Source organism: Pseudorca crassidens, chromosome 11 (genome assembly GCF_039906515.1).
Source record: "Pseudorca crassidens isolate mPseCra1 chromosome 11, mPseCra1.hap1, whole genome shotgun sequence".
In the NCBI taxonomy this organism is placed as follows: Eukaryota; Metazoa; Chordata; class Mammalia; order Artiodactyla; family Delphinidae; genus Pseudorca; species Pseudorca crassidens.
The window spans coordinates 43,503,381-43,529,360 of NC_090306.1; the positions used below are offsets into that span (position 1 = coordinate 43,503,381).

Here is a 25,980-nt window from a genome sequence, read left to right on the forward strand (position 1 = left end):
TGCAGGCTTAAGTGAAAGTTTACACAGTGAATGTTGAAAACCCTAGATTTCTCGCCCTACCACTTTCCAGATAACTGGCAGCCAGGGTTACACCCTTCAAGTGGGAGGTCTGGAGGGCCTGCTTGGGGAAATTTTTTTTTTTTTAATTAATTTAGTTTTTGGCTGCGTTGGGTCTTTGTTGCTGCGTGTAGCTTTCTCTAGTTGTGGGGAGCGGGGGCTCCTCTTCATTGAGGTGCGCGGGCTTCTCATTGCGGTGGCTTCTCTTGTTGCAGAGCACGGGCTCTAGGAGCACGGGCTTCAGTAGTTGTGGTGCACGGGCTCAGTAGTTGTGGCTCGTGGGCTCTAGAGCACAGGCTCAGTAGTTGTGGCACAAGGGCTTAGTTGCTCTGCAGCATGTGGGATCTTCCTTGACCAGGGCTGGAACCCTTGTCCCCTGCATTGACAGGCAGATTCTTAACCACTGTGCCACCAGGGAAGCCCTGCTTGGGGAAACTTACAGACATCTGGGGTTTCTCTAGGGAAACGGCCCAGCCAGAACTAGTGAAGCTCACAGAGACTACCCCACCACAAGCTCAGAGCTTTTTAGTGCCCCAGTCATTTTTAAAAAATATTTATTTATTTATTTATCTATTTATTTGGCTATGTTGGGTCTTACTTGTGGCACATGGGATCTTCATTTAAGCATGCGGGACCTTTCACCGCGGTGCGCAGGCTTCTCTCTAGTTGTGGTGTGTGGGTTTTTCTCTCTCTAATTGTGGCACATGGGCTCCAGAGCGCATGGGCTCTGTAGTTTGCATCTCATGGGCTCTCTTGTTGAGGCGCGTGAGCTCAGTAGCTGTGGTGTGCGGACTCAGTAGTTGTAGCGTGTGGGCTTAGTTGCCCCGTGGCATGTGGGATCCTAGTTCTCTGACCAGGGATCAAACCCCCATTCCCTGCATTGGAAGGCAGATTCTTTACCACTGGACCACCAGGGAAGTCCCCATTCTTTTTTAAATAGATTCCAAGTGTATGTGAAAGTAGAGAGAATGGTATGATTTCCATGTACCTGCTACTCAGCTCCAACAATTATCAAACATACAGCCAATCTTATTTCTTCCATACCTGTATACTTTCAATCTGTTGGTGCCCACCCTCTTTAAAAAATAAAACAAAACAAAAATAAAAACCTTACAGCTTATTTGTTGAAGAAATTAGATATTTCATCCTGTAGCATTTCCCATATTCTGGATTGTAGAAGTCATGTAATAATTTTCTCAACTTTTGTATTCTATATGAACTCTTGGTTAGCTCTAGAATCTTGTTCAGATTGAGATTTGATTTTTGGCAGGAAAACTACTAGGTGGGGATGTACTTCCTATTGTATCTCATCGGGGGGCCCACTCTTAAAGTAGAACAGATGACCCTAGATCATCAGACATTTGAGGAAAGTCTCTAACATGAAAAATAGAGTTCAAATAGCCTGGAAACAAGTAAGTCAGAGGAGCAAAAACCATGCAGGGAGAAGAAAAATATCCCCCAAATCCTAAAATACTAACATTCTCTATGAATTAAGAGAGATATTACAACCATGAAACAAGCTAGAAAAAGAACATTGAATCCAAGTGATGGTTATGTTTATCATAAAATTCTTTCAACTTTTCTATATGTTTGGAAACTTCTCACAGCAAAATATTGGGGAAAAAGAACATTTAAAGAACAAACAGAAGCGTTGGGAATTAAAAATGTGATAGCAGAAATGAAATACTCCATAGAGTAGCTGGAAGACAAAATTGAGGCAATCTTCTACAAAGTGGAGCAAAAAAGGCAAAGATGGAAAATAGAAGACAAAAGATATAGTCTGGCTTAGGTGGTCTGATATCCAAATAATAAGAGTTCCAGAAAGAGAAAGCTGAGGGAACTATCAAACTATCTGTCAAAGAATTAGCAAATAAATCAAAGAACTAGCAAAGAAATAATTCAAGAAAATTGCCCAGAACTGAAAGGCCTATCAGTTGTATAATGGATAAAAATAGTTTCCTTTCCATCCTCCCTCCCTTTCTCCTTTTTTCCTCTTATCATCCTTCTCGCCTTCCTTCCTTTTTTTCTCTATTTATTTTATTTAACTTCCCTTTGCAGGATATTTTATTACACAATTATGTAATTTTTGGTATAGAAAAATTAGTAAATCCAGATAAAACAAATAATAAACAAATACAGGGACTTCCCTGGTGGTCCAGTGGTTAAGAATCCTCCTTCTAATGCAGGGGACGCAGGTTCAATCCCTGGTTGGGGAACTAAGATCCCACATGCTGCAGGGCAACTAAGCCTGCGCACTCTAGAGCCCACGCGCCACAACTAGAGAGAAGCCCATGTGCCGCAACAAAAGATCCTGCATGCCACAACAAAGATCCCCCGTGCTGCAACTAAGACCCGACACAGCCCAATAAATAAATGAATATTAAAAGAAAACAAATACAGTAAAGTGACAGCGCACAGAGATCTGTTGTGTCTCTATACATTGACAGTGAGCTAGTAGAAACAGAAATTGAGAAAACAATTTCATTTACAATTGCAACAAAAAGAATAAAATAGCTAGGAATAAACTTAACCTAGGAGGTGAAAGACCTGTACGCTGAACACTGTAAGACGTTGAAAGAAGTTGAAGAAGACACAAACAAATGGAAAGGAATTCATGTTTATGGACTGGAAGAATTAGCATTGTTAAAATGTCCATATTGGGCTTCCCTGGTGGCACAGTGGTTGAGGGTCTGCCTGCCGATGCAGGGGACACGGGTTCGTGCCCTGGTCCGGGAGGATCCCACATGCCGCGGAGCGGCTGGGCCCGTGAGCCATGGCCGCTGAGCCTGCGCGTCCGGAGCCTGTGCTCTGCAACAGGAGAGGCCACAACAGTGAGAGGCCCGTGTACAGCAAAAAAAAAAAAAAAAAACACAGCATGGTATTGGCAGAAAAACAGATACATAGATCAATGTAAGAGAATTGAGAGCCCAGAAATAAACCCATGCATGGGTTTACGGACAATTAATTTATGACAAAGGAGCAAAGACCATACAATGGAGAAAGTATAATCTCTTCAATAAATGGGGTTGGGAAAACTGGGCAGCTTAAACATGAAACTAGACTACTACCTCACACCATACACAAAAATCAACTCAAAGTAGATTTAAAGACTTAAATGTAAAACCTGAAACCATAAAACTCTTAGAAGAAAACGTGTATGTTTTCTGTATTTGTCCCTTTATTTGTTTATTATTTGTTTTATCTAGATTTACTAATTTTTCTATACCAAAAATTACATAAATTGTGTAAAAAGGCAGTATGTTCTTTGACATCAGTCTTAACAATATCTTCCTAGATATGTCTCCTCAGGCGAAGGAAACAAAAGCAAAAATAAACAAATGGGACTACATAAAACTAAAAACTTCTGCACCCTCAACAAAACAAAAAGACAACCTATCAAATGGGAGAAGATATTTGCAAATGATATATCCATTAAGGGGTTGATATCCAAAATATATAAAGAACTCATACAACTCAGCAACAAAAAACCAAACAACCTGATTAAAAAATGGGCAGAGGAGCTAAATAGACATTTTTTCAAAGAAGACCTACAGATGGCCAACAGGCACATGAAAAGATGCTCAACATCACTAACTATTGGAGAAACGCAAATCAGAACCACAATGGATATCACTTCATGCCTGTTAGAATAAATAACAAGGCAAGAAATAAGTGTTGGCAAGGAGGAGAAAAGGAAGCCCTTGGGCACTGTTGGTGGGAATGTAAATTGGTGCAGCCACCATGGAAAACAGTATGGCAGTTCCTCAAAATATTAAAACTAGAAATGATCCAGCAATCCCACTTCTGGGTGTTTATCCAAAGAATAAGAAAATGCTGACTTGAAAAGATATAAGTACCCCTATGTTCATCACAGCATTATTTACAATAGCCAAGATATGGAAACAACCTAAGTGCCCACCAGTGGATGAATGGATAAAGATTCCCAGAGTGGAATACTACTCAGCTATAAAAGGATGAAATCTTGCCATTTGTGACAACATGGATGGATCTTGAGTGTGCTATGCTAAGTGAAATAAATCAGATGGAAAAAGAGAACTACCACATGACTTCACTCATATGTGGAATATAAAAAACAAGCAAACTGTTGGTGGGAATGTAAATTGATACAGCCACTATGGAGAACAGTATGGAGGTTCCTTAAAAAACTAAAAATAGAATTACCATATGACCCATCAATCCTGGGCATATACCCTGAGAAAACCATAATTCGAAAAGAGTCATGTACCACAATGTTCATTGCAGCACTATTTACAATAGCCAGGACATGGAAGCAACCTAAGTGTCCATCGACAGATGAATGGATAAAGAAGATGTGGCACATATATACAATGTGTGGGCCTTGGTCATGCTTCCCAGAATCCACTTGTCAAAGCCCTCCTCTTCCTAGGACAGTTTATGCAGAAGTTGGGGATTGAGAAGCTTGAGAAGGAATACAATATTCCTTCTTGAGGTTTTCTCTCACTATCTGTTTCTTGTGATAAAAAGCCAAAACAAGCCAACTGGCCCTTTCAGCGTTCTACCTGGAAATCATCTTAGCCAGATCCATCAGTTCATTAGGTATTTTTTTCTATTTTTCACATGAGTGTAGATTAAAGTTTTGCTAAACTTTCTACCATGACATAACAAGGGTCTGTGTCCCTCTGGGTTTCAATTCTATTTTCCTCAATTTCCTTTGAACCTTCATATGCAGTCTCCTGGAAGCCCCTCAAGCTTTCCTTAACAGTCTCATTGAGACTTGTCAGGCATCTCCTACCACCTGGTCCCAAAATCAATGCTGTGTGTTTGAAGTTTTGTCATGGCAGTGCCTCACTTCCAGGGAACAGATTCTGTTCCAGTTATCTGTTGCTGCATAGCAAACTACTTCAAACTTAGTGTCATAACACAACAACAATTTTGTTGTCCTCACAGATTCTGTTGATTAGGATTTGAACAGGGGACATAGGGGATGGTTTGTCTCTGCTCTATGATGTCTTGGGCCTCAACTGGGAAGACTCAAATGTCTGGGGGCTGGAGTGAGAGAATCTACTTCCAAATTGGCTTCCTTCCTCACATGGCTGCCACTTGGTGAGCATGGCTGGAAGACCGGGCTCAGCCTGGTCTCTTGGCTAGAGCACCCACACATGCCTCCCTAGCGTGGTGGAAAAAGGAGCTAACAAAGGGGCACAGAGCACCTACTGTGTACAAAGCACTTCCATAGCCGGCAGAAGATAGTAGAGGGAGAAATCACCAGGAGTGTTGCAGAAGAGAAACCATACCCAACAGCTCCGGACCATTTAGCTGAGAGTCCCAAGTGAATGTGCTTTAAAGTGGCCCCAGCAGGAAAGCAAGCGCTGAGGAGCTGTGGAGCTGTGGGAAGGGGAGGCCTCTGAGCGGGGTGGGGCCTCTGAATCGTTTTCTCAGCTTGCTTCCTGTCCACCGAAGTTCAGGAGTCCAAAGTCCTCTTCGTTTTGAGACAGGGTGAGGTTCGCTCCTTTTGGCAGAGTTTTCCCAGAAAAGAAAGCAGAGACCCCAGGAGGGGTTGGGGAGGGTGGGCTGGGGAGAGAGGATCTTAGCCGTCTGTGTGTGGGGATGGGGGTAGGGGACAATCAGTGAGCAGGCAAACACAGGTTCGCTGAGAGTCGCCAGACGTGAGTGAAGAAGATGGCAGGTGTAAGCCAGGTCAGGTCAGCTCAGCCCTGAGTTCCTCAGAGGAACTTGCTCAGAGGAACATGACCCCATGTGCCCTGTAATCCCACCCCTGGTCGCTCACTCGTGTATAAACTTGGACAAGTCACTGCACCCTCTGCTCCGGAGATTCCTCTTAGGTAAAATAAAAGGGTTGGAGGAGGTTCATTCATTAATTCCATTCATTCAAAGGCTGTGTATTGACGCCATTTGCCATAAGACCTATGAATTCAAGGGGGAACAAGACAGAGTTCATGCCTTCAAGCAGCTCAGGTCTTATACTAGGAGACAGAAGGAGAGGTTAAAACGCAGCTAGAGTGGTACAGAGCAGGAGGGGTCCGAGGAGGGAGTGGCCAGGGCACCTGGGGGAAGGACTGAGAAAGGCTTCATAGGAGAGGCAACTCTAAAAGCCGCTGTTCTTGGGGATCCTTCCAGGTACAACACAGGCTTTCCTTCTAGGGAACCAGATTTTGGGTCAAAATAAGGAAGAATCTTCTAACAGAACTGCGCACAAAAGAACAGGCTTCCATGGAAGGCTTCCTGTTGGGAGGAGCCTCTGTCAGGGCTGTCACAGGTGCAAGGATCCAAAGGGCCTCCGCCAAGGGTCTATATATATTGACAGGAGGGCCAGTGTGGAACGTGGAGATTTAATTCTCACTTAGCTACACTAGGAGCAGCAGCTCTGGCGTGAACCCCTCACACTGCCCCCCTCCCCCCCACACACATACACACACACTCCCTGAGCCATCCGAGGGGACGAGCAAAAGGCAGGCAAAGGAGAAGATTCGGGTGTCATTATTACTTTTATTCTTATCTCCTGTCAGTCATGGACCAGGAAGGTGAGGCCAGGGAAAGGAACAGCGCAGATCCCAGGAAACTTGGAGGAGCTGAGGCCTGAAGGGCTTGTTTCTGGGGGTGTGTCTCTGCCCTCGGACACTCGAGAGAAAGCTCTGGGCCTGGGTGGCACAGGGGTGTTTCCAACAGACAGGTAAACAGCGTCTGAGATACGACAGTGGCTGGACTAAAGGGAACAGCAGGAGGCTGAGGCAGAGAGTGGTCTGGGGTGATCCGAGAAGAGCAGGGAATGAAGGCCAGTGGCCAGATCCGGCCCGCAAACCTCAGGCCGCACATCTTTCTGCTTCTCGCCTGCAGAACCAGGCCCTGCTTTTCCTCAGGCAGCCACTGAGGGGCAGCAAAGTGCTTGAGTGAAATCCCAGGTGGGCCAGGGAGGGGAGAGGTGGAGCCTTTTGGAACAAGGGTGTCTGTCTGATCCTGATGCCCCCAGGAGCAAAAGATGAGGATGGCAGAACCAAGATTCCAGGGGCTTCCCCAGGCGATACAGGCACCACACCTGAGCCTGGGAATCGGTGCTAGAGGCCAGGGACCTGTGTGTACCTCCCTGGCCCCCCCATCTACAATCCCCAGGAGAGGATCTTTTGCTCTGTTTTCCCCTCAGTAAGAGACCTCTGACCTGCATCACAGATGGTCAGATTCTCGGCTGCCTGCAGTTTTATAAAATCCAACCCACCCCTTCCTGGGCAGGGAAGCAGGCTCCTCTCCTCCTCGGCAGCTTGTGCCACCTGCCCAGCTTCGGTTTCTCTGTTTCTTGAAATCCTGCATTCTTGTTCCCCACCCTTCCTCCTTCCAAGGCCCATCCAGGTGTCCCTGGGGTGCCTCATGGCTTCAGTGCAGGTGGAACACAGGAGCCTCAGCCCTGGCTCTGCTGCCAGCTCAGCATGTCCTGGACCCCTCTCAGGACCCAGAATAAGGGACTCCGCAGCATACTCTGCTATGCGATGGCCCTGAGTTGCCCTGTCACATTGTATATTGCTGAGTGCTTGCTTTCCCCTTCACGCTTTTGGAGCTCAGCCTTGGAAAAGCTGCGTAAACGCCAAATTCTGCATAAACTGTCCTAGGAAGAGGAGGGCTTTGACAAGTGGATTCTGGGAAGCATGACCAAGGCCCAGGCTGAGAATTACAGGGCAAGGGGTGGGGGAAGTAACCCCTCTAGCACTGGAACTGGAGATTAGGAGAGGAATCGAGGGGACCTCGGAGGAGAGGTGGCAACTGGATAAGGAAGTCAGCGCAAATAAATGTTCTGGTGCCTGTCCCTGCGGCACTCTGGCCACGGTCTTCCATCTTGCTGACAGGAAAACTGAATCACAGTCAGTAAGAAACACTTGCTTAATACCATGAGCCCGTTGGCAATGAGGCTGGAAATCAGACACCAGAATCCTGCTTCCCAGCTTGTGTTTAGAAGGTGGAAAATACAGAGTACAAAATCTGGTGGTGGTAACTGGGGTGGGGTGGGGAGGGAAGGCCAGGGGTGGTAATGAGGACGACGAATCCCCCGAGCTGTCAGGGCCTGACCATCCAGTCTCATTCCAGCCCCCATCCAGTCTGTTAGCCTCTCCATCACCTCAGCTTTCCTCTCTGCAATGGGGATGCACTGAGTACTACCCTCGTAGGGTTGCCGTATGGATTAATTTAGACCAGCACGCGGGGCGCATCCCACCTGTGCTCCCAGTTGCCTTTATCTCACACACCAACACCGCCATCCATTCTTGGTTCCCTCTCTCCTCATACCCGAGATGGAACAAAACTTCAAATGCTTCTGCAATATTTCTTACAAGTTGGAAATAGGAAGGGCGGAGAGGGAGGGATCAGGAGCACCTAGATAGCATACCTAGTTATCCCCCCACCCCCAGGGGCAAACAGAGCCACCGGCATATGGGGAGAGAGGCAACCCTGGAGGGAGAGGCCAAGGAAGGGTCCAGGTATCCACTCTGAACCTCCCCGACTCCACACAGTAACTTTCCACTGGCCCAGTTAGCCGCTAGCAAGGGCAGGCTGCACGCTTCCCCCAGGTGTGGCCCCCGGGTCCACTCCCCAGCAGACTTGCAGGGGGCTGGGTGGCTGACGCACACCCTGCGTGAGATCTCAGCCGCCCAGAGGCTGATAAGGAGACCCGACCCCATCACATGGGGACCAGCTGGAGGGACTTGCCCTGGTTGTTAACATCAGCTGGACGCCTTCCAAATTGGAGAGATGAGGAGATAAGGAGTGAAACGGCGACATGGGCACTGCCAATGGAGGCCTCAGGAGGCCTGACTGGGGATAAGCCAGCAACTGGCAGAGGATGGGGGGAGGCTTTAGGAAGTGAGATGGGCAGAAAGACCATGGGGAAGGGCTGGAGGCAGGGCCGGACTCCCTCCTGATGGGGCTGGCTCAGTTGCTAGATAAGCCTCCCTTCCCTAGAACACCCGGTCCTCCAGGGCCCAAGCCCTCACTCAGCCTCAGGTCTGTGGGAGCAGCCTGGGAGTTTAAGAGAAGAGGTGAGCAGATGTTGGTTTCAGTCCTGCCACGCCTCCCAGGAGGATGCAGGTCTGGGTGAGTTAGCGGTGCTGCAGAGCCCAGGCCTGCCAGTTGGTTGGCTGCCTGCTCCCACCTCCCATGGAGCCTCAGGACAGGTCCCCACTCAGTAGCAGGGCCCCTGCCCCCACCTCCTGCCCCAATAGCTCTGTGTCATGACCCAGGAGGGTAAACCAAGGCAAGCACAGATGGTACTGGCTTCCTGCCCCTCTCTCTGCTGCAGGGCTCTGGTGCCTAGAACAAGCCGCTGGTCCCAGAGCTGAGAGAAGATAGGCAGCCTGGAACAGCCATCCTGTTCACCCACTATCCCCATCCCCCCACTGCAGAGCACCCACATCTTGTCTCCCAGTTGTCCTCTCCACCCCTTTCTTACCGAATGTCAAAACCTAACCTGGAAGGAGGGAGAGGAGGCAGGGGGTGGGCACAGGACAGTGTGCCCCATAGTCCTACAGCTGTGGCAACTTCAGGAGGGATCATGGTGGGGCTGCAGGCCTCGGCCAGGCTTCCTGGGATCTTTTTCCCACCTCTGAAATCCTGCTGGGCTTCTCCCACTCATCCCTTGGGTCCTCAAACCCAGAGGAACTTCCAGCCTCGACTGTCTCAGTTTGGGAGATGTAACTGGGGGGAAGGGGTGGCACAGGGGATGGTGTGACCTGGGTACCGCAGGGCCCCTGATGGCATGGGTACAAGCTGCAGAAGGTGAGGATGAGGGCTGGCTGAGGGAAGTGAGCAGGCTGGCCAAAGGCTGGGCTGGCAACTAGCTTTATATCTGGGCTGGCAGGAGCACGGGGTGGGGGTGTCAGAGGACCAGCAAGGGGGCATTCTCTGAAGGAAGGCGGGGGTGGGAAGGGCTCCTCATTCCCGGTTGGTGCCAAAAAGCTGCAGGAAGAAGGTGAAGATATAGATGATGTCTAGGTAAATGTTGAGGGCTCCAAAAATATACTCCTCAGGGCTCAGCGAGTGGCGTCGGCTACCCATCAGCAACTGGGTGTCAAATGCCAGGAACTGAGGGAAGGGGGAAGAGAGAGAGAGAGGTCAGAAGGTCTGGTCACTGTGACACTGGCCAAGGGAGCCCAGTGTCCCAGCCCAGGCCCACCCCCAATTTTGTTATCACGGGCTACCTGGCTGCTCAGTGACCCTCCTGTGACAGCCCGGAATATGGCACTTTCCCAACACCTTCCATCCCTAATTCAACACTTATTTACTGAGCACCTACTATGTGCCAGCCACCAATGCAGGAAAGAACAAGACAGACAAGATCCCCGACTTCGTAGAGCTTAGAGTCTAGCGGGAAAGTAACTGTTAGTATGGTGAGTAACAAAGAGAAACACAAAGTGCCACAGGGGGCTGATAACGGGAACCTGACCAATGTGAGTGTGTCAGCGGTCAGGGAAGGCTTCCTGGAGGAGGGGACCTTCAAGCAGAGGCATAGTCTTCTTGCATTCCCTCAGGGCCCTACTCAGAGGATGAACGAATGCTCCATGTAACAGTGAGCAGGGAGCAGGCACTTGTTAGGTGCTTTACAGACATTAGCCTACTTTGTCCTAATAACGTCCCTATTGAGTAGGGATTCTACCTTTCTTAGAGGAAACCAAGGCCCAGAGATGTTCAGTACTTAACCAAGGTTACAGGGCTGGGAAGTGGCAAAGCCAGGATCTGCACCCAAGCAGGCTGGCTCCAGAGCCCCCTCATTTAGCCATTCTGCTCTGCAGCTTATGGGCAGCACCCAGGGTTAATGTGTTTCCTACCAGGAAACAGGCTCCCCCGAGAGCCCCAGTGACTTGCTCAGAGCTGCAGAGACAACGAGGAACACCATGCCATGCCTGCTTTCGGGGGCTCACCACTTAGTGGGGGACACTTACAGATGATTACAATAAAACCTGGTAAATGCCATAATTAGTGCTGATTGGGCAGGAGGAAGGTGGCCCGGGAGAGGTGACACTTTCCCTGGGGCTTGAAGTATGAGTAGGAGTTTGCTAGACTAAGCAGGCCTGGGGAAGCCCTAGAGGTGAGGGTGGTGGTGTGCAGAATGAGGAATTCATTGTGGCAGGAGCAGTGGGGCAAAGGGATGGATGGACAGAGGCTGGAGCCCAGGGGCCAGAGGCTCCAACAGGGAGCAGCTCCAGCATGTGGGACATCAAGGCATCTCACCCTTGAGGGCGGGGAGGTGGGCATGATTACAAGTATGGGCTTGAAAGTCAGACCGACTTGGATTCCAGTCTCAGCTCTGCTACTCACTAGCTCTGGGATCCTGGGCCAGGTTATTTAGTCGTTGTGAGCCCGTGAGTCCACCTCGGCAGAAGGGAGGTGAGTGTGCGTGCCTCCTGAGGATGTTGTGAGAGTGAGATAATGCGTGCAAGGTGCCTGGCAAGGTGCCTGACACACGGTAAGCACTGAATGAATGGTGGCTGTTAGTGGAGTTTTATTGTTATATCTGCAGAAGGAGAGGTGCCCTCTTGAGAACTTGTGTGCGCTGCTGCTGAGACTCAGGTCTCCTGCCACTCAGCAAGGAGGCAGAAATGTCACTAGGGAAGCTGTGTAGCCTTAACAGCAGGCAAATGGAGAACCAGAGCCAGGGCTGAGGGGGCCCTGCTCAGGGCATGAGAACACAGGACCGGAGCCGGAACGCCGGGGTTTGGGCTTCTATAGCTTGGAGCCATCACCCACTTGACCTCAGTGTCCTCACCTGCAAAATGGGACAGTAATGACAACCACACCAGGGTGTGGTTTTGAGGGTAAAGGTATCACAGCATATGTGTCATCAACTATAGTTATTCTTTAGTGTCGTTTTACTCCACTCTACCCTGTTCCTTCTCAGTGTGATTTGGATTGCCAGGTAAAGTTTCCTTCTGTAGCAAGAACAGGCAAGGAGAGGGGCTGACTCAATGCTACCAGCTGCTTCGCAGTCACGGCTGCCAGCATAAGTTAATAAACTGCTGATCTGGCTTACCAATCAGTCACTTGCTTGGTTGATTTCCCAGAGCCCGGTCACCCCTGGGTGAGCTAATGAAATTGAATCTCTCAACTAGAAGGCTTGGACCTGACCCGGTCTGGGGGTGGCCTCTCCAAGGAGCCTCCTAGAACAGCCAGCTGGCTTTTCTCTTGGAGAAAAGAGGAATGAAATGGTTTCTGCCCCTGTCCTTGGCCGATGGCCACGGATGCTTATCTACATGGGCTATCTGCGAGAGCCTGCCACAAATTTCAACCCCACTGCCCAGTAACACCCACCACTGCAACCTCATGCCTGTGAGCCAGCTGAAGGCTTTCCATTCATTTATTCCCAGCAGCATTTGTTGAGCATCTACTATGTTGTAGGGAACATGAAAGCAAAAGACATGATCAGAGATTACATTACGAGCACGCACTCACATAGGGGAAAGTAACTTGATAATCTCCCTGGGTGATGAGCGCTGTTCCCTAACATGTTGGCTGAGAGCACATATCTTGGTCATAGTTAACATTGTAGTTGGCAGCTAAGATCTCAGTTGAGAGCCAACAACCAGATTGACCACTGACACCTAAAAGGACAGCAGGGGACTTCCCTGGTGGCACAGTGGTTAAGAATCCGCCTGCCAATGCAGGGGACACGGGTTCGAGCCCTGGTCCGGGAAGATCCCACATGCCAAGGAGCAACTAAGTCCGTGCGCCACAACTACTAAGCCCACACACCTACAGCCCGTGCTCCGCAACAAGAGAAGCCACCATGATGAGAGGCCCGCGCACCGCAACCAAGAGTAGCCCCCGGTCGCCGCAACTAGAGAAAGCCCGTGCGCAGCAATGAAGACCCAATGTAGCCAAAAATAAATAAGTAAAATAAATAAATTTATAAAAAAAAATTCCCCAATCCTGCCAAAGTCATAAAAAAAAAAAGAGGACAGCAGGTGCTTGAGTTGCGAGGCAACTGGATACAAGACCCTGAAGGGGAGGCATGTGGGTCAGGGGCAAGAGGCAGGAGCTGGACGAGGATGCTACTAACTTACATCTGAACCGTCTTTTCACACGCTAGTCCTTTATCTCACTTGCCCAATTCACTCTAGGAGGTGGATATTCACCCTTATTATTTTAAATATGAGGAAAGGAGTCTCAGAGCAGGTGAGTGACTTGCTGATGGTCATTTATCTAGCTGGAACCATATTACCTGTCTCCTACATTCCAACAGAGAAGGGGGGAGGGTGGGCTTGAAGGGAGGGAGGAAGCACTCACAGAGGGCAGAGGAGACAAAGGCAAACTTTCCTGGTTCACCTTATTGGCCAGGGCTGCACCTGGTCAGGGTCCCACGGCCATATACTCGGCCTGACCCTGCCTCGTCCAGGCTTATGTCTGCTGTCCTCCCAGAGATGAGGCTGAGAGGCTCTGGGGGAGCCATGCCATGGAAAGGGTGGCTCAGAGCCACCAACAAACAGGCACTGAATACAAAAAGCTGGGGTTGCAATGTGTTGAATCAGCATAAAAAATATACGTGGACCATGTCCATGCTACAGAAATGCCAGCATAAGGGCTCAAAGCAGCACACCCAAGGCTGTTCACGGCAGCTTAGGTTCTAACAGTGAAACCCTGGAAACAAACCCAAGCTCTATTAACCAGGGGATTGTTAAGTAAACTGTGGGCAGCAGTGCTGAAGCAGAAACATCTCTGATATACACTCTTATGAGAAAAGCACAACTTGCAGAAAAATCCAAATCACATGAGCCCCTTTATGTAACAAAAAAACCTCACAAAACTATATGTTATAGGGGGCCTACATAGCATATATCTATAAAATGCATATAGAGAGGTCTGGAAGGAGAGACAACTGACCACAGCTGTTACACAGCCAAATGACATTTGCTTTATCTATATCATTTAAGATTTAAAAAAATGAAATACATGAATAAGTGTATTCATACATTATATTAGAAAAAACTAAGAGAAGGGTTAAAGTAACACAAAAGAAGAGTTTGTGAACGCTTTCATTTAACTGTCCCCATAATCCCCTGGGACAGGTATTGCATGATCATCTCCATCATGGAGCTGAGACTGAGGCCCAGAGAGTACAAATGACTTGCCCACTTCACACAGCCGAGAGGACAGACAATCCCATTCTGTTTCCACCATGTGATTGACACTGCTTTGGGGTGTGGTGTGGTGTGGTGTGTGTGTGTGTGTGTGTGTGTGTGTGTGTGTGTGTCTGTGCGACGCGCAGGTTCAGCGGCCATGGCTCACGGGCCCAGCCGCTCTGCGGCATGTGGGATCTTCCCGGACCGGGGCACGAACCCGTGTCCCCTGCATCGGCAGGCGGACTCTCAACCACTGTGCCACCAGGGAAGCCCTAAGCGTGGGCTTTGAGGATTCCAGAGAAAAGAGACTACCAGCTTTAAGCCCTTGTGCCCTCGGTTGGGTGCAGGACAAGGAGAGGGGAGCTGAGTGGAGACTCGTCTGGGGCCCATAGAAGATACTTCTCTTGTCTTCAGCAACCTGGGTGTCAAAAGTTGAAATGGCACAGACGACCTCTGCATGCAGCCCTGGGTCCTGGGGAGCACTCCCAGGTGGGTCACCACCACCAAAGGAACAGGGTCTAGCAGCTGTGTGAGCCAGAAAGTCTGGCCCAAGATAAAAGGGGAGCAGTGTGAAAAGGTATGTGAAAGAGGAAGGGCATGCGTGTGATACAGTGCTTAAGAGCACGGACTGGGAAGTCGCATAGACCTGGGTTCAAAGCTTGCCTATGACCTTAGGCAACTGACTACTACTAACAGGTAATATTATTGATCACTGATGACACGCCAGGCACTTTCTGACTGCTTTGCACATATTAGTTCACTGAAAAGTCACAACCTACGAGGCGGGTACTATTATTATCTGCATTTTACGGATAAGGAAACAGAAGCACAGAGAGGTAACATGACTTGATCAGTCCACACAGCTCGAATGTGGCAGAGAATGGATTTGAACCCAGCTACTGTGCTCCAAAATCTGGTGTTCTGAATTATAAGGTTAACATTTACAATAAGGGTGAAAGCTTCCATGGTAGTTGAGAGACTACCATGTTCCAGGTGCTAGGCTGTTTTCTTTTTTCTGTTCATATATTATCTTATAAAGCATTACCACAGCCTTGTGAGATAGTTAATATTAGCCTCATTTTAAGATGTGGCACAGAGAGATCAAGTAACTTGCCCAAAGGCCACAGTGGTAAGATGAGCTAGGCCTTGACTGTGGTTTGGGTGGGGTGCACGTGGCCACCAGAAGAGCCCCCCTGGCCCTCCTGATAGCACCTTTCCCGGCTCTGCCCCTGTATGCCTGTGTAGAGGCTCCCCTGCCCTGCTCCCTACAGGGACTCTGAATCACCCCTCCCTCAGTCTACCAGCACTGGGGCTGGGGGGTTCTTTCACCTTCTCCAGGTCAGGGTGTTGGTTTGAAAGGCTTGGTTTGAGCAGGGCATTGGTTTCGGAGGATTAGTGTCTCAGGAACTGAGACTGAGGTGAGGTCCAGGAGGGGGACACGAGTGCACTTTCCCCCCGAAGGAGCAATTACTGGTCAATCCACTCTCCCTCCTGCCACCCTCAGAGGAATCCACTCAATCTCGAGTGGGTTCAGATGAGGCCTCGGGTGGGCATCAGGGCTGTTGTGGTGGCAGAGGGTGGGCGGCAGGACAGAGAAGGTTCTCACTGGATATTTCAGGCTCATGTAAACCACTGAGGCAAAAGAGTCTCTAAACTCTGAATGAAATAAAGATGAGTCTAAAATAAAGTGATACCCCTGCCTTGGGTTTGTGTAGCCGTTTTTACTTTTCAAAGTGTTTCTCTAACTTTGAAGCAGGCAGGGCATCTATCATAGCCCCCGCTAGAAAAGCAGGGTAAGGGGTGGGGTGGGGACAGACTGGAGTCTCTTCCCCAAATCCCTCACATGCCGTGGGAGGATTCACAGGACACACAGATTCCCTGTTGGGGCTGAATGGAAGTAACGGCCCAAAGCCTAGCCTCAGGGTGACAGAGGCTGAGAAGGCCTCTCTGGGCCCTCCTGCTGTGGGGGGACCTCTCTAGGCCTCTATCTTCCCATCTGTGAAATGGACAGGGAGACAGAGTAGAAAGAATGCTGGGCTGAGAGTCAGGAAAATGGGGCTTTCATCCAGCTTGGCGGCCAACAGTGCATGCATGTGTGGTGTGTGTGTGTGTGTGTGGTGTGTATGTAGTGTGTTTGTGATGTGTATATTGTGTGCATGTGTATATGTGATGTGTGAGTGTGTGGTATGTATGCATGTGTGGTGTGTATGTGTGTGTGGTGTGTGTGTATGTAGTGTATATGTGATGTGTATATGGTGTGCACGTGTATACGTGTGTGTGGTGTGTGTATGTGTGGTGTGTGTGTGTGGTGTGTGTGTATGGTGTGTGTGTGGTGTGTGTGTGATGTGTGTATGGCGTCTTGTGTGGTGTGTATGTGTGACGTGTGTATGGTATGCATGTGTGTGGTGTGTGTGTGTAGTGTGTATGTGTGTGTGGTGTGTGTGATGTGTGTATGGTGTCTGTGTGTGGTGTGTATGTGCGTGTGGTGTGTATGTGTGACGTGTGTATGGTATGTATGTGTGTGTGGTGTGTACGTGTGTGTGTGGTGTGTACATGTGTGTGGTGTGTGTGTCTGGGTGTGCTCTCTCTGGGTCTCAGTGCAGGGAGGTCCCTGTCACTCTGAGGGCTCACAGTCTCAGTGTTCCTTTTCTTCTAGGAACTGAGAGCAGACGGTTGTGTGTGTCCCCTCAATGGTCAGAAGTCAACACCCAGCACTGGAGGCCCAGCACCTCTACAAACAAAGCACCTTCCTATCCAAGCTTCACTCATCCGAACACCACAGGCCCTGACGCATCCAGTACTGACCACACAGGCTCTCCGTGCCGCCCCATCCCTGACTCTGGGACACTGCAGTGGCCTCCTAACGAATCATCTCTCAGCCTCTCTCCTATTCATTAATCTGGCTTCTCACTCATCTTCCTTAAAGCATAGAGACTGATGTTTCCTGAGGTCCTCAAACTGGCCAGATGGGGCAGGCAGGAGAGAGTTCTGTTCCCATTGGGCCCATCACCTAATTTCTAAAGTCCTATTCCTGGTTTCTTCCCTAGGTATCCAGGCTTGGCTTCCTGATTTAATTGGCTGGGAGGCTTAGCTTCCCCAAAGAAGGACCAACTCCGAGGCAGAGCAACCTGCCCAGAGTCATGTAGGCAAAGAGGCTCAGTCCCTGCAGGAAAGCAGCTGGCCAGGCCCTGGGCGCCACCTGTGCTCCCTCGCTCGCTTGCTCTCTCTCTCTCCCTCTCCCTGCCTCAACCCTCCTGCTCTGTCCAAACCCCTCCACCTTGCCTCATCACCCAGCCCAGCCCTCATGTTCCTCTGCCTCACTTTCCATGGGCTCCTACAGAAAAGCACTCCAGGAGAGGGCACTAGACGGAGAGGAGGATGGGGCCAGCCTGAGGCCAGTACCTTTCGGCTGACTCACCCACTTCCGTTGGCATCTGAGTCTAGTGCCTAGAGGGGGGTTACGTGGTAGCGTGAGGGAGAAAACCCAAGCTTCTTGAGAACGTGCCAAGGCCAGTCGGGGTGAGGCCGAGGAGGGGCCCGTTCCTGCAGGCAGGGCCACGGCCCTAAGAGGACTTGGCTCCCCACCTCCCCAGTCTCAGACTAGTCCATCTGGGTGGCCCTGCTCTCAAAGACGGCAGGGTCCTTCAGGGGAGGGGCTGAGGTCTCTAGGAGACAATCTTTTGCTGCTCACAGCCCTTCCAAGGCCCAGGCTGCTGGGGGTTGGGGTGGGTCTCACTGGGATCTGGGCCCTCCTCTGACACTTCTCTTCCCCCTTTTCTCACACATCCTCCTCGAGGCAGCAAGGAGGATAGGGATCGTTGAGTGACATTCTTGCCTAGCTGCAGTGCGGGAATGGCCCCTCATGGTGCTGAGAATTCTCCATCGGCTAGGGTAGGAGATGCCGGGATGGGCAGATGGAGAGACCAGGGGTGCGGGGCACTGATTCTGGGGATGGGTTGAAGCTACAGGACCACAGATTCTAAAGGACAGAAGTGATGCTGGAAGCAGGATCAGATTGAGGTCAAGGACCTTCTGACTTGAGCTCAACGGGGAGGAATGGGGACCTTAGTTCTCATGGGGCTGGGCCTCTGTGGGTCTCCATCCATCTGACACTGAGACGAGGGAGGGGAATGAGTCTAGCAGCCCCTCCTCAACTCTCCCCACGCCATGGGACCCAGGGGATGGGCTGCAGGTCGTCCCTCCTTTGAGCCAGGTGGCAGAGGGCAGGAGATGGGACTGGGGCATTGACACCACGTGCTCCTAACCATTGTTTACATAACCTGCAGGATGAGCCCCAAACTGTCAGAGCGTTGCTCTCCTAATGAGACATTAACAGGTAATTAGGCGCAGTGGTTCCTCCCCGCCCCCCCCGCCCCCCGCCGTGACTCACAGAAGACTGACGCTTATGTCAGCTATGCACCCATGCTTTCTTTGCCTCACTCTGACAGCGCCTCAGCCGGACCTGGCCTCTCAGGCGTCTGTTCATTCTGCAAACATCCAGGGGTGCCTGCTGTGCGCCACGCACTGTTCTAGGCACCACGGATGCAGCGATGAGCAAGCCAGACCCAAATCCCTGCCTTCAAGGAACTTAAATTCTGCTGGACGGAGACAAACAATAAATAAACCAGAAAAATAGGTAGTATGTCAGAGGATGAGATGTGCTATGGAGAAACGGGGGTGTAGGGAGCAACGTGTGTGTGTGCCTGCATGTGCGCGTGTACACACTCAGCACAAGAGATTGTAAATAAAGCAAACACTTGAAGGAGGGGAGAGAGGGAGCTGTGAGCAGATGGGAAGGAACAGACAGAGGCAACCGCGGGTGCAGGGGCCCCGGGCTGGGAGTGAGCCTGCCGTCCTCAGGAGCAGCAAGGAGCCAGCGTGGCTGCCCCAGAGTGGGCGACGGGAGGCCGTGAGGTCAGGGAGGGCCTGCAGGCAGTGGAGAGCGATTGCTGGAGGCCAAGCGGAGGAATGGCCTGACCTCATCAATGTTTAACAGGATCACTCTAGCTGCTGTGGTGTGGGACACAGACTGTCGGGGCAGCACCCGTGGGAGGCCATTTCAAGAATCCAGGTGGAAGGTGATGGCGACATGGACCAGGAAGTAGCCGTGAAGGTGGAGAGAAGCAATCAGATTCTAGATAGAAGGTGAGGCCAACCGGATCTGCTGCTGGGCCAGTTGTGGGGCGTGGGGAGAGTGAGGAGTTGATGTGTCATCAAGGCATTTGGCCTGAGTGACTGAAAGGATGGAGCTGCCACTTACAGCAACAAGGAAGGCTGTGGGAGGAGCAGGGGTTCAGGGGAAGAGCAGGAGCTCAACTCTGTGCACATTAAGTTTGAGGTGCCCATTAGATTTCCAAGTGTGGACACGGAGTAGGCAATTGGCAAGTCTAGTGTGGGATTCCCGGCTAGCGATGTAAAATTTAGGGTCATCATCATAAAAGATGGTATTCAAAGTCTTGAGACAGTCTGAGATCCCCTAGGGAGTGAGTGTGCACGGTCCATGGCCCCAGAGCCCTCCAGTGTGACCCGGGAAGCAGGAAGAAAACCAGGAGAGCTGATGCCTGGATACCAAGTGAAGAAGATGCTTCTAGGGGGAGGGAATGAGCAATTGTATCAAATGCTGCTGAGAGTCGAGCAAGATAAGGACTGAGAAATGACAGCTGGATTCAGTCACAGGGAGGCCATTGTGGACCTCGGAGAGAGCGTTTTTAAGAGGGTAAGAGAGAATGGGAGGAGGACTGAGTAGAAAGAAGGGAGGAAGAGAGGAGAGGAATTGGAGAGAGTGTAGATTCCATTTTAAGGAGCTTTGCTCTAATTAGGGGGGCTAGAGGGAGATATGGGTTAAGAGTGTTTTGTGTGTTGTTGTTTTTTCAGTTGGGAGAAATTACAGCCTGTTTCTACGCAGACGGAAATAATCCAGTAGCGAGGGCAACACTGATGGTGCGAGAGAGGGAGGGGGAACACTGCTGGAGAGATCACCCCAGCCTCTCCCCACTTCAAGCCAACAGAAATTGTCCTCTTTGAGGGGGACGATGGGGGTTCTGGCAATGGCACCAGGCTGGGCACAGGACACCTGGGTCCTGTCCTAAATCGGCCCCTTACTGGAGGTGGGACCCTGTGCCAGCCCCTTAACACCAGGGACTTCGGATGTGGAAAGCGGGTCTTCACATGTAGAAAGCAGGTCTAACAGCAGCACTACCTCCCTCCCTGGGTTGTGATGGAGATCCAGTGAGGTAATAGGTGTGAAAGTGCTTTGTAAAATGTAAAGGGTGGAACAGATGGTTGGGATTATTTTTATTATTCTAATAATGCAAGGGGTTATTAAACGAATTTCAAGGATTACTGTTCATCCAACCCAACTTGTACACACAGCCTCCCCGCATAGCTGACACACGTGCTGTGTCCTGATCGGCGCGAAGCCAAGTAAACTCCCTGACCCTCCATCAGCGCTCGCCCTCCTCCCACTCTGCCCGGCACGGACCCCTCTTCTTCCATGTGTCCCTGGCAAACACTGTCCTCTGAGGCCTCCCCAGTCTCCCTCCCCTCAGTCTGACCCTCCTTCCTTTCCTCCTAGCCGACACCCTCCCACCCCAACCTTTTCATCAAACTTTGTCTTTAGCAGGTACTGTGTGCAGGAAAGAGTGCTGACCAGGAGCCAGAGAAGTTAGTGTTGCAGGATGACCAACCATCCTGGTTCGCCCAACCTTGGAGTTCCTAGGGGGTTCCCCCAAGAAGTGAGACTTCCAGTGCTAAAACTGGGAAAGTTCTGGGTAAACTGGGATAAGTTGGTCACCCTAGTCTTGACCAAGGCCAATCACACTTAGTTGATTTACCATTATCTTGCAGGGAAACCTTGGAAAAATCACTTAACTTCTTTGGGGTTAAGTTTTCTCATCTCTAAAGTGAGAGGCTTGAAGTTTCACTAGACCCTTTTTTCAGTCCTGTCCAGCCCTCAGCTTCTGAGCCTGGAGGCCATTTACTCCATAGGTATTTACTGAGTGCCACCATGTGCCATGCACTGTGCCCTTCCTGCTGACTGTGGCATCCTGGGCACATAGCACACACCTCACACTTCGTAGGTGCTCAGTGAAGACCTGTGGAAATGAATGAATGAATCTGCCACACCTCCATTCCTGGCTCGATCCCTATCCACACCCCCAAAGTCTCTGCTCATAGTTCTGACCCCCTATTTTCCCCCCATCTCTGCTCCCCCACTCTGTCAGCCATAAGCCTCTGGAACCTGTGATTAAGCCCAGAACTCTGACCAGACTGAGTTGAGCTGAAAACACCAGTGAGGGAGAGGAGGGTCTGGTCACTGCTCCCACTGGCAGTGGACGTTTACCTTGGATGCCACCCCACCGCATAAGAAGATGTCACCAACACAGGCTTGCCCTGGTGCACCATCACATTCAGGTGCTGGGAGCCCACTAAGCAAAGGACCTGTGTTGGGCTGCTCTAGGCAGACATCTGCCCCTGGTCACCTGCATCTCCTGGGCATCTGCCTCCAGCCACCCCACTCCCTTCCCACCTAGCCTCAGACCCTGTGTTGGGCTGCTCTAGGCAGACATCTGCCCCTGGTCACCTTCATCTCCTGGGCATCTGCCTCCAGCCACCCCACTCCCTTCCCCACCTAGCCTCAGACCCTGAGTGGGGCTCTGGAGCCATCTGTGCGGATCCCCAGTCTAACCCTCCACTTCCAGGATGCTGTCTGCTGTCTGCAAGTCATTTAAAGTCTCTGAGCTTCAGGCTCCTCATCTGAATCTGAGAACAGCAGAACCTAGTTTATAGAGTTATGGTGAGGATTCAGTACGTGTGCAGAGCTTGCTGTGGGAGAAGCAAGTGCTCAAAAAATACCAGCTATCATTGTTATCATAACCATAATCATCAGCATTAACACTCTCAGTCTGGTGAGGACGGCCAAGGACAAGCTCAATCTAAGTGCATCTGTCACAGGGTACCTGGAATCTCCCTTCCTCCAAGAAGCCTTCCCAGATTACTCCCAGCAGAGCAAGGACTAACTTAGTCCATGCGGCTGGGACACCCTCACTCTCCCACCCCAACAAGCAGCACTGAACCTCCCCAGGAGTCAGGGGTACCTCTTCCCAGCTCTGTCTAAAGCGTCAATCCTGTTGTTACGACCTTCCTTGCCCCTCTGCCCAGGTCAGCTGGTCTGTCTTAGAGACCTGACAGCACTGAGCCCCTCTGCGCCCACTGGTACTTCACAAGGGTTCAGAGAAGAGGACTATGAGGAAGATGGGGATGGTGGAGGGACCTGAGGACATGGTGGGAGGCTGAGAAGGCAGGGCCCCCGGGAGGCCACACTCACCAACGTAAACACGCCTGCTCCCAGCACGGCATACACTGCATGGAGCCAGGGCACCTGCAGGGCAGACAAAAAGTGGGCTCAAGGATGGCGAGATGGGCAGTGCGGCAGAGGGGCAGGGAGAAGGGATCAGTCCAGGAATGGAGGGTGTGGCACAGACCTCCCCAGTGGGGGCCCTCTCTCACCCCCCCCAACCCTGCCCCAGACTGAGAGGTCCTTAATCCCCTGCGTGCTCATGGTGGGTGGGGGAGCCCCAGGGTAACAGTGATCCTGGAGGGCTGGCAGGCGAGGTCCAGACGGGCCAGCACTTCTTTCCTCCACACACAGCCCCAGGCTCAGGCTGGCCCAGGGTGACTCATCCTATGGGGTCCCTGCCATCCTCCCAGCCTGGGTCTGGCCTGAGGCTGTGCCCTTCTCCCAGTGTGGACTCATCCCTGTGCCGTCTGTCCCCATGTCGGGAGCTTCCTGGCTCTGCCTGTGTGGGTAAAGGGGCTCAGGTAGAAGGGGACAACGACTTAGGCCCAGGGGTTGGGGGGGCATCTGGCATCCCTGCCAGCTGTGCTTGCTGGGATCCCCTGCAGAGGCTGGAACGGCACCCCTTCCCAACCTCTGCTCCCCCCGGGCCTCAGGGGCACCCAGCTGAGTGCGGAAACCTTGCAAGAGGTGCCAAACGAGCCGTGCCCTCTGAAGAGCCTTCCCGCAGAAGACTCCTGGAAACACAGGCATTCCATCAGCCTGACCCGGGTCGATAAAGGGTTCTTGGAAGCTCTGGGGCCCCTTCCTGTACCCCTCCCCCCCATCCTAGATACACAGAGGGCCCCCAGGCCAGCTCCGGCTCCTCCCTTCGTCAACAGGATCCTGGGAAGAGCCAAGGAAATGCCAGAACCAATCCTGACGTTCTGGACTGGGAGGCAATAACCTGGGGCTGGGCAGGATGGGGTAGGGAGGGGGAGTGAGGAATACTGCTCTCAGCCCGGCAGCAAAGGGGCAGTGGGGGACCCCCGTACTAGAGGTAGCTAAGAGGAGGTAGCGGCAGGTACAAGCCCTGAGCCCTCAGCACGGGTCCAACAGCTGCTCTCTTGGGTTCCCAGGGTTCAAACCCCCTCCTGTGATGCCCCAAGTCCGCCCCTTCTCCACCTGCAGCAGCCTGAGTTCCTGGAATGGGTCACTGAGCCCTGAGCAGTCTTAGTGGGATTTCCCAGGCAGGCCAGACATTTCTTAAAGAGCTGAGATTCAGCTGTCCCCATGGACACCCTCATGGGGCAGGGGTATGTTCAGAGCCCCACTGACCCATTTCCCGCCTGCCTGGACAGCCAGATCCTGCCTCTCTGCACTTGACTGATCCCCCAAGAGGCCCAGGAAGCCCTTCCTCAGGGCCCCTCTGGGCCTGGTGGCCCCATGGAGCTCCGGAGCCCCCTCCCCGGCCTAGGGTTTAAATGATCTGAGCCCTCCCCCTCAGCCTCACCTCCCCCCTAGTGGAGAAGATGGGAAAGGTGAAGCGGATGTGGCTTGTGGAGTGGGCAGGTGCCCAGACCTGTCAAGAAAAGCCTCGCTTCGTTGTTTGCTTACACTGCCAAGCAGCCCGGGGCAGGACAGGATGGCAGGCTGTGAGCCCTTGGCTCGCGGCCTTCCCTGGAGGGTGTAGGAGGAAACGGCACCCTCGGGCCGGCAGTCCCACCCCCGCCATCCCCATGGGGCCGGCTGGGAGACCTGGAGACTCACATATTGGAAGGGCAGGAGGATGGCCAGGATGAGTCCACTGAAGAAGAGAGTCATGAGCAGCACGAAGAGCACACCTTGGCAGGACGTGAAGTCAAACTGCAGGGGTAGGACAGGCGTCAGCTGCCGGGGCCCTCAGGCCTGCACGGAGCGGCCCGGCATTCCTGGGGGCCCCGGCTGGGCAGTGTGCTGGCCAGAAGGCCGAGGCCGAGGCAGCAGGCCACCTTCCCGTGCTCACCCCAGAACCCGCTGTTCCTCCCCCTCCCATCCCAGGCGGCCTTCCCAGACACTACGCATGCCTTTTACCTCCCCCAGCTGGGGAATCCAAGCTTGCAGCCCACCGCCCCCGCCCCACCAACCTTCCCCAGCCCGAAGGCCCCAGGGCTGACCTTGGTCTGGAAGCTAAAGACGGTGACCGAGAGGCAGACGAGGGCCGTGATGCCCAGGCACAGCAGCACAGATGTGGTGTTGTAGTAGCTGCAGGACGGGCAGGCCAGGGGGTCGGCTTCAGGGCAGGGCTTCTGGTCTCCCCTTGCCCTCCTCCCAGGTCCTCCCCTTCTGCCAGGACCTGATCCCACGACCTCTGGCTCCCAGCCTCTCCCCTTTCCCAGGATCCCCCTTCTCTCTGCTTCCTCATCCTTTCTACTGGGACTCACCCTCCCCAACATGCTCACACTCAGAATCCTGTTAGAAGGATCTCGAAGAGGTGGGAATGGGGGTGGGGAGGGGTTGTGCTGGTGCCTGGAGGTGGCTTATAGGGAACTGTGTGATCATGAACCTGGGGTCTTTTCAGCTGCAGCTTGAGAGGTGTCACCTTGCTCTCCTCCGTCTCCTACTCCCACCCACCAGCCTGGCCAGGTCCTGGAGGCCGAGTGCGGGAGAAGCGCGCTCCAAGCCCACGTCTCCTGCCTGCCTGAACGCCCCCCCCCAACCCCGTCCAAACGCTCCCTGGAAGGACTGTGCTTGGGGCAGCTCCCCTCGGGGTGTGGCCAGCCCCCTTCCGCCTGGCCCCTTTACCTGGACAACATCCCAGTGAGGTAGGCCATGGACAGGGTCTGAAAGGAGAAGCAGGATGAGGGAATGCTGGGGGCCCAGACACCTTCAAGGGCCAGCCTGGGTCTCCACCCCTTGCGTGTACCCCTCAACTCTGGGTCTGCTTTGCTCACACACACATTTACCTCCAGGATTTCTCCCGGTGAAGGAGGTCCCAGCCGTCCCTTTCTTTTTTCTGCAGCCCTGCTCGTCCCCCTTTCTAAGATTCACACCCTCCCCCCACCCCCAGCTCTTGTTATCCATAGCTCTAGGAGTCCCCATACAAACCTCTTAAAAACAAAATCACAATGGAAAGAGGGAGTGGATGGAGTGGGGAGAGAAAGGCTATTTGGAAAGAGAGGGTGGGGTGTCTTTGCAGAAGAAGTGGGGCGAAAATACCCCTGCCACCCCCAGTGACCTCACATCAGCTACCTCCAACTCCTAGCCCTCGAAGCTCACCCTTCAGCTCTCCTCCCCCCCATCCTCACTCAGCATCTGTCCCCACATCACTTACAAAGATGGTCAGGAGGATCAGGTTCCAGGGGAAATGCCTCCTGTAAGGCAAGCCACCGAGTTCAGAGGAGAGAGGGGGCGTGCCTGCAGCACAGGCTGGGTCATGCTGTCCTCGGAGCTTCTTCCTTCAGCCACATCCCCATGTGCCCCCATCTGTGCCTTCACCCTCCCCCCGCCCCGAGGTGCCAAGTAAAGGAGGGAGGGGCAGGCCTGCTTGATGGAGCCCAGAGAAGGATGGGGCCG

At 52.1% G+C, this 25,980-nt stretch overlaps 1 protein-coding gene across 1 annotated transcript in view; it reads right to left on the reverse strand.

Moving 5' to 3' along the window:
- Positions 1–6,526: 6,526 nt before the first annotated feature.
- The window catches only part of FAIM2 (Fas apoptotic inhibitory molecule 2), a 33,259-nt gene continuing 13,805 nt past the window's right edge, over positions 6,527–25,980 (reverse strand). The window contains exons 7-12 of the mRNA XM_067696468.1: positions 25,739–25,778; positions 25,210–25,247; positions 24,582–24,669; positions 24,196–24,291; positions 22,477–22,530; positions 6,527–10,119 (exon numbers count right to left, since the gene is read on the reverse strand). Of these exons, the coding sequence (XP_067552569.1) occupies positions 9,970–10,119; positions 22,477–22,530; positions 24,196–24,291; positions 24,582–24,669; positions 25,210–25,247; positions 25,739–25,778 (466 nt within the window). The 3' untranslated portion in view covers positions 6,527–9,969. The remainder of the gene's footprint in view (positions 10,120–22,476; positions 22,531–24,195; positions 24,292–24,581; positions 24,670–25,209; positions 25,248–25,738; positions 25,779–25,980) is intronic.